Below are 12,619 nucleotides of genomic sequence, written 5' to 3' on the forward strand. Positions count from 1 at the left end.
TTAATATATCTCAATTTGTTGTGGATGTACTCAACTAGTGCTTGATTGTGCCTATTATGATGTTTGCTTTGCTGTCATTCATAAAGATTTCTATCCAACTTGTTGTTTATCAATAATTTATTGACGTATCGTTTTATTCATATTTTTTAAGCACAAGTGACATTGAGAGAAAAGTTGAATATATTAATTTATCATGATATATCAATAAAACATTGGGTGGACAGCAGATCTCAATTCCTTCCAATGCTACTAGCCTCAAATGCCACATTAGAAGTATGAACTGACGCAGTTTCTTAAAGGTTGGAATGTAAAGATTGTTTTTGGGTTTGGTTTAGAATCAATAATATTCAATCTTACTTCATGTTTTAGAGTTGCATGAATATTTTTGTAGTATACACAATGAGTTTTTGCTTTAGATGGTTCATGCAGTATGACACATTTAAGTTGGAAGAGTGAAATGAAATTTTTTTAACCGAATTTCAAAAACTTACTGCGAGCTTAATGGTACACAAGAGGGATGATTTAGATTTTTGCTTGGACAGTTAGATGATAAGGAAGTTGAAACACTAGTATTTAGAGAGAGGTTTGGAAAGTAGAAAATAAAGTGAGAGAAATGGATAAAATGATGGAGGAAGAAGGCGGCAATTAGGCAGTTATGTGTATGGATCGATTATAATCGGAGCCGGTCAAATTATTACAAGAAAATGTTGTCAGAGGACGGCATCTTAGGTACATTCGAGTATGATGAGTCGACATGTACGCAGAGACGGATTGAGGGGGGCTGGGCTGTAGCCCCCCCTCCCTCAGGCCCAAGAGCTTTTTTTTAAGGTATTTTTTATTTTTTATTTTGGTAAAAAATCAGTTTTTTATATGTAATTTTTTTTTCGCGTAGTAGCCGGATTTGAAATTTTGTAGTCCGGTCTTGGATCCAATCCTGGATCCGTCTCTGCGTGTAAGTTTACCTATAATATTTTTTTTTGTCATTAGATTTTTGCCTCTTTTGTCATCCTTCATCACCAATTCTGTTCAATCTTTCCACATGAAAACAGTTTGTTGAATAAAGATTTAGGGTTGCCATTACAATTAGATACTACATAATTTTGTTAAATTACTGTAAACAGAAAAGGCTATCTCAAAGAATCATTTGGTGACTTCAAAAACCACATGGTATGCTATATGACAAATGTAAAACCATTTCAATGCTTAAACCATTTTCAAAGTTACCGTAAGCTCAGTAATTTTAAATTATACGAGTCATTGCGAGGAACTAACACCAAATGCGATTTCTCAATTATGTGAAGTTGGTTCCTACAACTCCTCGATACACAGGTGCTATGTAAGGTTGATTCCTTTCCAATAGTTACAGACCTTTTACCTTCTTACATTGTATGTCAAGTAAGAAGGCATTTCCTTCCAAACATGTAAAATTGAGTTGCCAATCTGCTAAACGATTTTTGTTCACATATGCAATTTCTAAAGGATATGAAAATTTAAAGACTTAGTAGCCAAACAATATGTAATATAACTCACAGTTTTGTGATATTTATAAGGCCATAAAAAAGTGTGACACCGAATCAAGTGCCTGTGAAATGTAACGCACCTAAATGACATGGCATTGTTAGATACAATTTACTTTTTTGCGTAAAAGGAATAGGCACGGAATTTTGACATGTTACAATAATTGTTACATCGTGTGCATATGGAAAGTACACAAATATGATGAATGTATGAAGGAAAACAAGGTATTACAGGTTCGATTTATCTATCTCTTTATCATTCTTTGCGATTCACCAAGTATAACAATTTGAGCTTTTTGAAGGTATAGCACACATAATTGACATTGCATGATTACATACAACTTACATTTTTCACAAATAGAATGGACACAACCACTTGGTATGTCTTGTTACATGGTGTTAATATTGAAATTGAACAAAAATAATATAAATTAAAAAATGTGGAGTTGCGTGACTATATCTTGTTTAATCCATATTGATGAAGTTGCACATACAAAATGAAAAAACAATCAATAGTATACAATAAATGGGGCGTGATGGTGACATTCTTTAGGAAACATAAGCAATGGCAAGTTTGAATTACCAATCTATTTAGCATTCTATGTTAATCACTTGCCTTGAATTTCTTTTCATTCTCTTTCTTTCCATTCGTTACAAATTTACATATAATTTAATTATGCTCTTGCTAATTGAACTTAACCATTACTTTATTTATTGACAAACAACCATTCCCTACACATCTCGCCAATAAATGCATGCTAAGGTATTTGTGAAAATGTAAATACGAATATGAGAAGGTGAAAGTGACATGCTTTGTAACTATTTTTAAAAAGAAAGTCATCGAATATAATATTTGAATTTTTTTTGGAACAATTAAATAGATACCTGCCTATTGTGAAAATTTATATATGTGTTCGAACTTTGCTTTACGTTAAAAAGTAACACGATATAACACTTTATTTGTATTTTGCATATAATTAAGTTGCTTAAACTTGAAAGTGACATTATCCATTACTTTTTTTTCAAAAAGGTCATAGTTTATTTCATTTGAATTCTTTTGGATCAATTTAATAAATGCATACATATGGTTTTTGTGTAAATTTAAAATATGAATATAAATTTAAACTTTGCTTTACATCAACAAGTGACATGAAAAAAGTTATACACTATTTCATTTATATTCTTTTTTGCAGATGTGTATACAATTAACATCTTCATTTGTTATGGAAGCAAATGAGAACAAAATAATGAATATAAAAGTGACAAAAATAATTGAAATTATAGTCCAAATATAATACCCATGCAACCACATTTGTTAAAACACGTCATTTTTTTGTTAAAACAGTGACATATCGTGTCATTTTTGTAAAAAATTATGTTTTAAATTGTCATTTATATGCAATTTTATCAATAAAATAACCAGTGTATCCTTAGATTTATACATAAGCTAAATTAGGCAACAATTTTATTAAATTCAAAATTATGTCAATTGACATGATATTTTTGAAGGAGTCAAAATTTTTCATAGAAGGTGGTATATCATGTCCCTTTAAACCAATATTTATATGGTATAATTAACTTTCAATCCTGTAAAAAGAGAACAGAAAAACTATTAAATGAAAAGTGTAAAAAATTCAAAAGAGTAACAAATATTTATAAAAAAAAAGTGACAAAAATTCCAAAAAGTAACAAAATCCCCGGGGGAGGGGGGTTGAGCATGATTAATACGAGAATTTTAGTTCTAATTAGTTTTAAGGGTATTAATATCTAAAATTTTTAATCTAAATGATAGATACAATTCACAAAATAATCTTAAAAGTTAACTAATTCCACACTTATATTACTGTTTTCATTTTTTATTTAAGAAAAATACATTTTGTAATTCATTTTCTTACATTATGTTAAAAACACTTCCTCACCCATTTTTGTTGATGTCGTTGTCGTTGTCACCACCCTCACTTATAACATTCATTGTTACACCACCACAACTACTATAACAAAATTGTTACACTATGTCTTCACATCAATGCTTGTAACGTTTCAGGTTACGCCGCTACTACCAACACCACCCCTTTCCAACTTGCACTACTCGTACCATGATCAACACCAAAATTTCAGCCGCTATCATCACCTCCATTGACTAACCATCAGATCCAAAACCATGAAGTCAACATTTTGCTATCGCATTCAACCTCTAGTAATTATTGAATAAAATAAAATGAATAGTAAGCCATTGATTGATTTAGGTAAAAATCAAAAAAAAAATTTTCAATAGATTTTAATAAGAAGTTATTGAAATGTGCGATTAAAAATCAATGTGAGAAAATAATAAATAAATAAATAATAACGACCAAACATGGGCTAAATTTCCTCTAACCAATCCATTTGCTTTGACATCAACGAAGCCCATTTCAACTTTTCTTCCATATTCAACTTCTAGTTACAACCCAAGTATTTCCTTTTTCGATCCAAATTTAGAACCTAAACACTCTCATGTAACTTACTTTTTTTTTTTCCCTAAGATCTCTTTTCCATTTCCATCAAGAGTTTTATGTGTTTTCACGCTCTTTGAGACCCGGAAAAATGTACACAAGCCATCATTTAATCTCTCTCCAAACTAAATAAAAAATTAAAAAAGCAAAATAGGCAAACGTACCCAATTCAATTACGTAGTCCCTCTGTATGGGTATGACTGTGTAATGTAAAATATAGTAAAAAAAATTAGGACTTACATCTTACTAGTTTCTGACTTTGGTTTTGAGTTGCATTGCACCAATTCAAAATTACTGCAACGTTGATTTTGTAATGTTATAATAATTTATTTTTATGTATTGTTGAAAAATGGCGAATCATTGAATATATATGGATGCTGTAAACGTTTTTAGGTGTTATTATGTATCGCAGAATGAGATATGAAGATGATTTATTTGTGGGATGGTTTGTGATTTTCTGGAATAGGGGATTCGAGATTTTGATTTTATTTGAATACGGTTTTTTGAAATTTTGGGTTTCCTTTCATAAAGATTACAATTTTGGGATTTCGATAAAATAAAATTGGGACTTATTTGATGGAGTAATAATCGGTTTCATTTTTATTTACTTATAATTTAAATCGTTGGTAAAAAGTTCCAAGTGATAGTTTTATTCAAATTTTATGTTTGATAACATTAACTATTCGAACTCTATTGCTAATGTACCCATAATATAAAAACTATTTACAAGATTAAAACATTATATTGTTTAACAATAAAAAATCTTATAGATATAAATATAATAAAAGTTCACAAGTAACTTGTTCCATGAGGACTCATGCTACTAATTAACTAAATGTTGATAATCTATTTGTAATAAAAAAAAGTTGAGATTACATGAAGTTAAAAAACTGAGGACTGTATTGCAATTTACTTTTTAAGAGAAAGAGACTTTGCTATTATTTTATTTTTCATAATTTTCGTCCTAAATCATTTTGAAACAACTTGATGTTCAAGCACAAAAGTTTCCATAAATGATATGATCTTTGTCAGAAAATTACCAATTCTTTAGTTAGATGACGTTATTGTTTCAAAAGAAAAAAAATATATATAAGATAACGTTATTGAAAAATCCTCTCGATTACTTATGAAAAGAGAAAATGATTTTTTGTGAATAAAATTTTAAGAACAATTAATTATAATATTAGCTATTGAATAATTAACATAATGGTCGGGCCAAAAATAAAACGAAATTTTCGAAATCCTTTAATTAGCCTCGGTTTGATTCCCATTTTTTGGTTACAAAAATTAAAAATAAAACCGTTATTCATTACATCAATTCACCATATTTGACTTTCTATCTCTTGTGTGGCTCCTGTAACGACTATATTTTTCATTCTCATCCTTAGAAAAATGGAAAGCAAATGGGGGCTAAATAAGGGTTTGTTTGACGGTCTTTAAAATTTTACATCGTTTGCTACAATATCATTCTCTACTACATATTCACACAAAAGAATATTCTACACACAAATTAATAAAATTTCTTTACTTTTTAACCACATATTCTCCAACATATGCTATTCAAAACTCTTTAATTTATCAAATAAAAACAATTCTGATTATACAGAATTATTTTTACAGAAAAAAATCAGAACTTTCACAAAAGGTTGACTGGGGGCCTAATGTAATAAAAAATTATAAAAAAATTCCAACCCCACAATGTATGAGACTTCTGTAAGAGGTCTGTGAACTGGGGGGGATTGTACCCCCAACTCAGTTGATCAAATAATGTGTGGCAAACGGGGCTAAGCCCCTGTTTGGTCCCTATTTTGTAAAAATGAAAATGAATAGAATAATGTTTTTTGAAAAATGAGTGGATAAAGAAGATTAAAAAGTTTTTAATTTATGAGTAATATTATTTTATAAAAAATTATGTGATTAAAAATAGGGAAGAAAAAAATGAAATGGATTTGACAAAAAAAGGGGGCTAAATGAAATGAACAAAAACAGGGGACACACGTACAAGCAAATATATTTTGAGGTTTATATCTTCAGAATCCACGTAATTTTAAGNAATGAAATGAACAAAAACAGGGGACACACGTACAAGCAAATATATTTTGAGGTTTATATCTTCAGAATCCACGTAATTTTAAGGTCGCAACGAAATCAACTCCTACTTTTCCTCTTCCACTTGCATCACTCTCTCTATATAACAGAAAACCTGACTCTTTCTTTCTCTCTACGTATCTCCGTCTCTCAAAATCTCACACCGTAGTACTTTCTCTCTCTACGCGGCTCCCGAAGAGTGCACAGCCGTCCTCTATCTACGCCATTAAAGGTACGCTTCTGATTCTTCCCCATCCATGCATCTTTGTTTCTTACTTGATCCCCTATTTTCTCCATTTATCCTACAATAAACCCTAATTAGATTGATAACACTGTTTTTTTCTCCTTATTAATTGATCATTAATTCTAATAATATTTTTTGAAGTGCCCCTGTGAGAGTCTCGGATTTGATTATTTTTATTTATTTATTACTATTATTATTTTTTTTTTTTGGCAAAATATATTTACAGTGAGATCTCCTGGGGTGAGTCTTGATTGATTTATTATTGAAGAAGAGAGAGGAAAAAAGTTTGGTTTAGGGTTTTGATGCGCTGGTGCGGGTTGAGATCCGTAAGGTCGGTTCAGATTACAGGTCTGGTTTGGGGATGGCCAATTCTGGTGCAAAGTTTGTGTCGGTGAATCTGAACAAGTCTTATGGACAGCAGCATCAGCCTTCTCATCATGCTCATCATTCAGCTTTTAGTGGCAGTGGCAGCAGTAGTTCTTATGATCAGGGTGGCACTGGAGCAAGGGGGCGCCCTGGGAGTGTTGGTGCGGGAATGGTGGCCTTATCAAGGAACCGGGTTACACAGAAGGCTGGTCCAAAACTCGCTGTTCCACCCCCCTTGAATTTGCCCTCCTTGAGGAAAGAACACGAAAGGTTTGATTTGTCAGGGCCAGGTGGAGGGCCAGGTGGTGGTGTCGGTCCTGGAAGTGGACCAAGGCCCACTTCGTCAGGTTTGGGCTGGACCAAACCTGTGGCAGCTACTGTTTCATCGGAGAAGAATGAGAGTAGTGTTGATGTTCCTGTGGCTGATGGAATGAATGCTACTGATGGATTAAGTCGGGGTGGTGGTTCTTATTTGCCACGATCAGTTCAATCTGATGAGCTTGGAGTTGCACGTTCTGGTTATCCTGCTCGGGCATTTCCACAATCAGCGGAGAAAGTCACATTTTTGAGAGGTGAGGATTTCCCCTCTTTGCAGGCTGCAAGGCCTGTTTCATCAGGCACATCACAGAAACAGAAGGAGGCTTCGAACCAAAAACAGAAGCAGATTGTGAATGAGGAAACATCTGATGACAAGAGGGACACTTACCATTCAAGTCTGCTAGCTGATATAAGGCAACAGGGACAGTCTTCAAGGAGTACTGTTGGAAATGGGTCGCTGCACAATGCTGGAGAAGTTCATAGGATGGGCAGTTTGCGAATGGCAGATCCTGCTGGGAAGCAGGAAGATTACTTTCCTGGTCCACTGCCACTGGTTCAGTTCAATCCGAGATCTGATTGGGCTGATGACGAGCGTGACACTGGCCGTGAGTTTGCAGAATGGGGAAGAGAAGTTGGGGGTTCTAAAAATGAAAATTATTGGGATAGGAATTTTGACTTACCCAGGCCCAATGTTTTACTGCACAAACCAGTTCATAATCGTAATTGGAGTCAACGAGACAATGAAACTGGAAAGGTATTTTCCAGTGAAGTCCTTAGTCTGGACCCTTTCAACAGAGATCTGGGAACTAGTAGGGAAGGCAGGGAAGTCAACAACTGGAGAATCTCACCATTTCCTAAAAATGGAGTAAATTCTCAAGAGGTTGGAAACGACCGAAGTGGTGTTGGTGCAAGGACAGATGGACCTAACAATGCTGCGAAGGACAATAAGTACATTCCACCACATTCTGGCGACACTGGTAGAGATGGCAGTGTGATGGTTAATCGGGATTCTTCATTTGGAAGGAAGGATGTGGTACATGTTCCAGAAGTGCGGCAGCAATGGAACAACTCAATGGATGTACATAACAATCGAGGGGCTGAGCGTTATAATCGAGATCGTTATGGTGCTGAGCAACCCAACAGATACAGAAGTGATAATTTTCAGAATAATGCATTATCTAAATCTCCGTTTTCGTCTAGTGGGAAAGTTCCTTCTATGACTGGTGTCAAACTGACTTTAGGCAGGGAGAAACATGCTTTTTCAAAAGGAGATAGACTGTTTTCGGAGGATCCCTTCTCCAAAGACTTCGGTTCTGCAGGTTTCGATGAAAGGGAGCTCTTTTCCGGGGGTCTTGGTGGTGTAATTAAGAGGAAGAAGGAGATTGCTAAGCCGGCTGATTTTCACGATCCTGTTAGGGAATCTTTTGAGGCAGAACTTGAAAGAGTTCAGAAGATGCAAGAGCTTGAGAGGCAGAGGATCATTGAAGAACAAGAAAGAGCTTTGGAGCAAGCTCGAAGAGAAGAAGAGGAGAGACAGAGAAGAATCAGGGAAGAGGAAGAAAGACAGCGGAGGTTAGAGGAGGAAGCTCGTGAAGCTGCTTGGAGAGCAGAACAGGATAGACTGGAGGCTATTCGGATAGCTGAAGAGCTCAGAATTGCCAGGGAAGAAGAGAAGAAGAGAAATCTTATGGAGGAAGAGAGGAGGAAACAAGCTGCCACTCAAAAGCTTTTGGAATTGGAGGCTAGGATGGCCAAGAGGCAGATTGAAACTTTGAAGATTGATGCTTCCATGTCTAATGCGATTGTGGATGACAAAGTAGATGCTGGTGTGAAGGAAAATGATAGCTCCAGGACTGTTGATCTGGACAACTGGGAAGATGGTGAAAGAATGGTGGATAAGATGATGACATCAGCATCGTTTGATTCATCTGCTTATGACAGATCTTTTGATATCAGTTCTGGGCCTTACCCTCCTAAAGAAGTTTCTTCAAGCTTTTTTGACAGAGGAAAAAGTGTTAATTCATGGAAAAGGGATATGTTTGAAGATGTGAGTACCTTGCCCTTAGCAGCACAGGACCAAGAGATTGGTCATAACAGTCCGAGAAGAGATACATTTGGTAGTGGCACGACAGGTCCTAGAAGAGAGTTCTATGAAGGATCTGGATACGTAAATTCTAGGGCTTATTCGAAAGCAGGCATGCAAGAGCCTTTCTTGGATGACTTTGGACGACAGAAAGACCATAGGTGGAATGTGCCAGGGGATGTTGACTTGTACAGCAAAGATAGGGAAATCAATTCCGGATTTCATGATAATTTTGCTGATAAGTATGGTGATAATGGACTGGGGCAAGGCCGTTCTCGTATTAGTACTCGCCCACCTTACCCAGAGCGACTGTATCTGAATTCTGAGGCAGATGAGCTTTATCCGTATGGAAGTTCACGGCATTCCATGAAGCAGCCTCGCGTCCTCCCCCCTCCACTTGCTTCCTCTCAAAGAACATCTTTCAGGGGGGTAAATGAGCATCCTGGTCCATCAACTGTCCTAGATAATATCGTCCATTATGCTTACAGTGCAAGAAATGAATCCAATAGGCAGACAGGTTATTATGGTGGTAACCAGGAAGCCCTTGAAGCACCCAACCTTGTTGAACTGCGGCAAGAAAACACTCCTAATGAAGACCAGAAATTGAAGGACATTTCATCAAGATGTGACTCACAATCTTCACTATCTGTTTCAAGTCCCCCCAACTCACCGCCTCATCTCTCCAATGATGAATTGGATGAATCTGGAGATTCGCCTTTGATATCCGTGGTAGCAGAAGGAAAAAAGAATCAGCTATCTGCAATTGATTCTGTTATCTTGAATGATAATTCTGGAAATGATACCGTGATAAAAGCGCCAAATCCTACTTCTGCTGTTGAGGATGAGGAGTGGACTCCTGAAAATGATGAGTTGCAGCAGCAAGAGGAATATGATGAGGATGAAGATGGTTATCAAGAAGAGGATGAAGTGCGTGAAGGAGATGACGGGAATCTTGATCTGGACCCAAAATTCGAAGATGTGCAACTCGAGGACAGAGATTCTTCTCATATTTTGGACAATGTGGTCTTAGGCTTTGATGATGGCGTTGAAGTTGTAATTCCAAGTGATGATTTTGCACGAAATTCAGGGACTGAAGAAAGCACATTTGGAATTTCTGGCAGTCATGTTCATATTATGGAAGAACAAGGAGCTATCAATAGGGTTCCAGATGATGAAAAAAGCCTTCTGCCTGCTGATGATTCCTTTGAGACAAGCAAAGATAGCTCCTCTGGGAAGATTCGGGAATCTGATAAGTTGTTGACAGCCGCTACTATTCAACCTATCAGTGCTCCTTATTCCTCGGCCACATCAGATCTTTTATATGTCGATGTCTCCGGTAGCTCTGTTTTACTTGCTCAGCAACTCATCTCAGCTTCAGGTGATGTTACATCTGCTGCTGGTGAGATCAATATGTCATCTATGGCTTCTGCTGGGACTCATGCTGACGTACCTGTTAAGCTTCAATTTGGGCTGTTCTCTGGTCCATCTCTGATACCATCTCCAGTTCCTGCTATCCAGATTGGTTCAATACAAATGCCTCTCCACATTCATCCTCCTGTTGGTCCATCTCTTACTCATGTGCATCCTTCACAACCTCCTATCTTCCAATTTGGTCAGCTGTGTTATACATCTCCTATATCGCAGGGAATTTTGCCCATACCCCACCAATCAATGTCATTTGTCCAGCCCAACATGCAGTTCCATTATAATCTGAATCAGAATGTTGGAGGCTCTGTACCTAATCAACCAGCTCAAGATGCCCCACCACATGCAGTAAAAGATGAGGTGACTTCTCTATTGTTAAATAAGCAGTCCAGTTGTGTGTCAGGACAGCCAGAGCAATCTCATGAGAACATTCCCAGGGAATTAGATTCAGTTTTGGCTGAAGATAGTTCAGAAGGCGATTTTCTTTCACATTCGATTAGTTCTTGTGCCTTTAATAACAAGATGAAGCTAGAATCTAGTTCTCGATCAGAAGAGAAAGGGCAACTTGATTCTGTTACAAACACTTACGTGTCATCATCAAAGGAGAATGGAAGTGTAAGTCAGTTGCAGCGTTTACAGCCATCATCAAAGCATGTTTCTGGTGAGAAAAATTTCAGTAGACCAAGACTCCAAGGCAAAGGTGGTAGCAGAGGAAAAAGATATGCCTATGCAGTGAAAAATTCCAACACAAGATCTTCTTTTCTGGCTCCTGATACTTCTACAGATTCAAGTGGGTTTCAGAGGCAACCTCGACTAACTGTTCAGCAAACTGAATTTCGAGTTCGGCAGAATGAAAAGAAACAAGAGCATACTACTGTTAATAACGGAGGCTCAGTTGATAAGTCAAATTACAAAAGAAGAACTGTGGGAGTTATTGCAAGAGGTGGTTCTCAGAGACGTACAATCTCTAATAGACCATTGAAACAGAGAGTTGAACCAGAGAGCTCATTGTCTGGAAATACTAGTTTTCAGGAGTTGAATTCTAGCGACAGACTAGGAAAGAAAAGTGTAAATGACGCGTCAATGAAGAAGCAGAATATTTCTTCCTCTGGAGAGTCACATTTCAAGAGAAATGCTTCTGAGGAGGATGTCGATGCTCCCTTGCAAAGTGGTGTTGTTCGTGTTTATAAACAACCTGGCATAGAAGCTCCCAGCGATGAAGATGACTTCATTGAAGTGAGATCCAAAAGGCAAATGCTGAATGATCGACGTGAGCAGAGGGAAAAAGAAATCAAAGCAAAATCACGTGCCACAAAGGTATTGATGCTCTAGAAGGTTATTATTCTCTATCATATTTTCTCATTTGGGAGTTTTCTGATGTGCAATTACTCAATTACATTTTCTCTCTCATCTCAGCTACTGCCGAAATCTCGTGCACGTATACTAAGTGTTGTGGACTCAACAAGTCCAATTAAGCTTTCTGCCCCACTGGCTAGACAATCATCAACAAACTCTCACTTGGATTTTGTTGCCTTGGAGGGAAAAAGCTTGGAAGATAAAGAAGCATCCGCAGTAACCACTGAAGTTTCCCCATCACTGGCTCCAATTGGCACTCCTGCTCTGAGTATTGAAACTCCGGCTATGACACCATCTCATGCTATCATGTACATATCCCTAAATATGAAGTTTTGCTTGTGACACTTATTTAAAAGTATTCTTAAGTGTATGCTTGTATTTTTCTGCAGGTCCGTCCAAAAAGAATCGGTTTCTGTTGTTTCTAATAAAAGTGGAAAAGACCTTGAGACTGCGAAAATGTTTGAGAACAAAAATAAGGTTTTGGACAATTTCCATTCAGATGCAAGTACTTGGGGCACTGCAGGACTTAATCAACAGGTATGCTGAACTATTGTTTTTATTGATATGGGTTAGTTGTAGCTGGTGAGTGGTGATTATTAGCACACATGAGAATGCTTCCAAGCTCTTACATACTGTCGACTTCTAGTAAAAGAGACTAATAAGATGCTAAAACTATCTATCATTAGAGCTATTAATCAATATTTTCTATAACAGACGGGAATTTTTTTTT

General features: G+C 36.4%; 1 protein-coding gene across 1 annotated transcript; it reads left to right on the forward strand.

Moving 5' to 3' along the window:
- The first annotated feature begins 6,151 nt into the window (after positions 1-6,151).
- Positions 6,152-12,457, forward strand: LOC111409184. Its single transcript, XM_023039168.1, has 4 exons — positions 6,152-6,329; positions 6,568-11,850; positions 11,950-12,197; positions 12,279-12,457. Exons 2-4 carry the CDS (start codon positions 6,703-6,705, stop codon positions 12,433-12,435), a joined length of 5,553 nt encoding a protein of 1,850 aa, XP_022894936.1. The 5' UTR covers positions 6,152-6,329; positions 6,568-6,702; the 3' UTR covers positions 12,436-12,457.
- The last annotated feature ends 162 nt before the right edge of the window (positions 12,458-12,619 follow it).

Source organism: Olea europaea, chromosome 14 (assembly GCF_002742605.1).
Source record: "Olea europaea var. sylvestris chromosome 14, O_europaea_v1, whole genome shotgun sequence".
NCBI classification, from domain to species: domain Eukaryota; kingdom Viridiplantae; phylum Streptophyta; class Magnoliopsida; order Lamiales; family Oleaceae; genus Olea; species Olea europaea.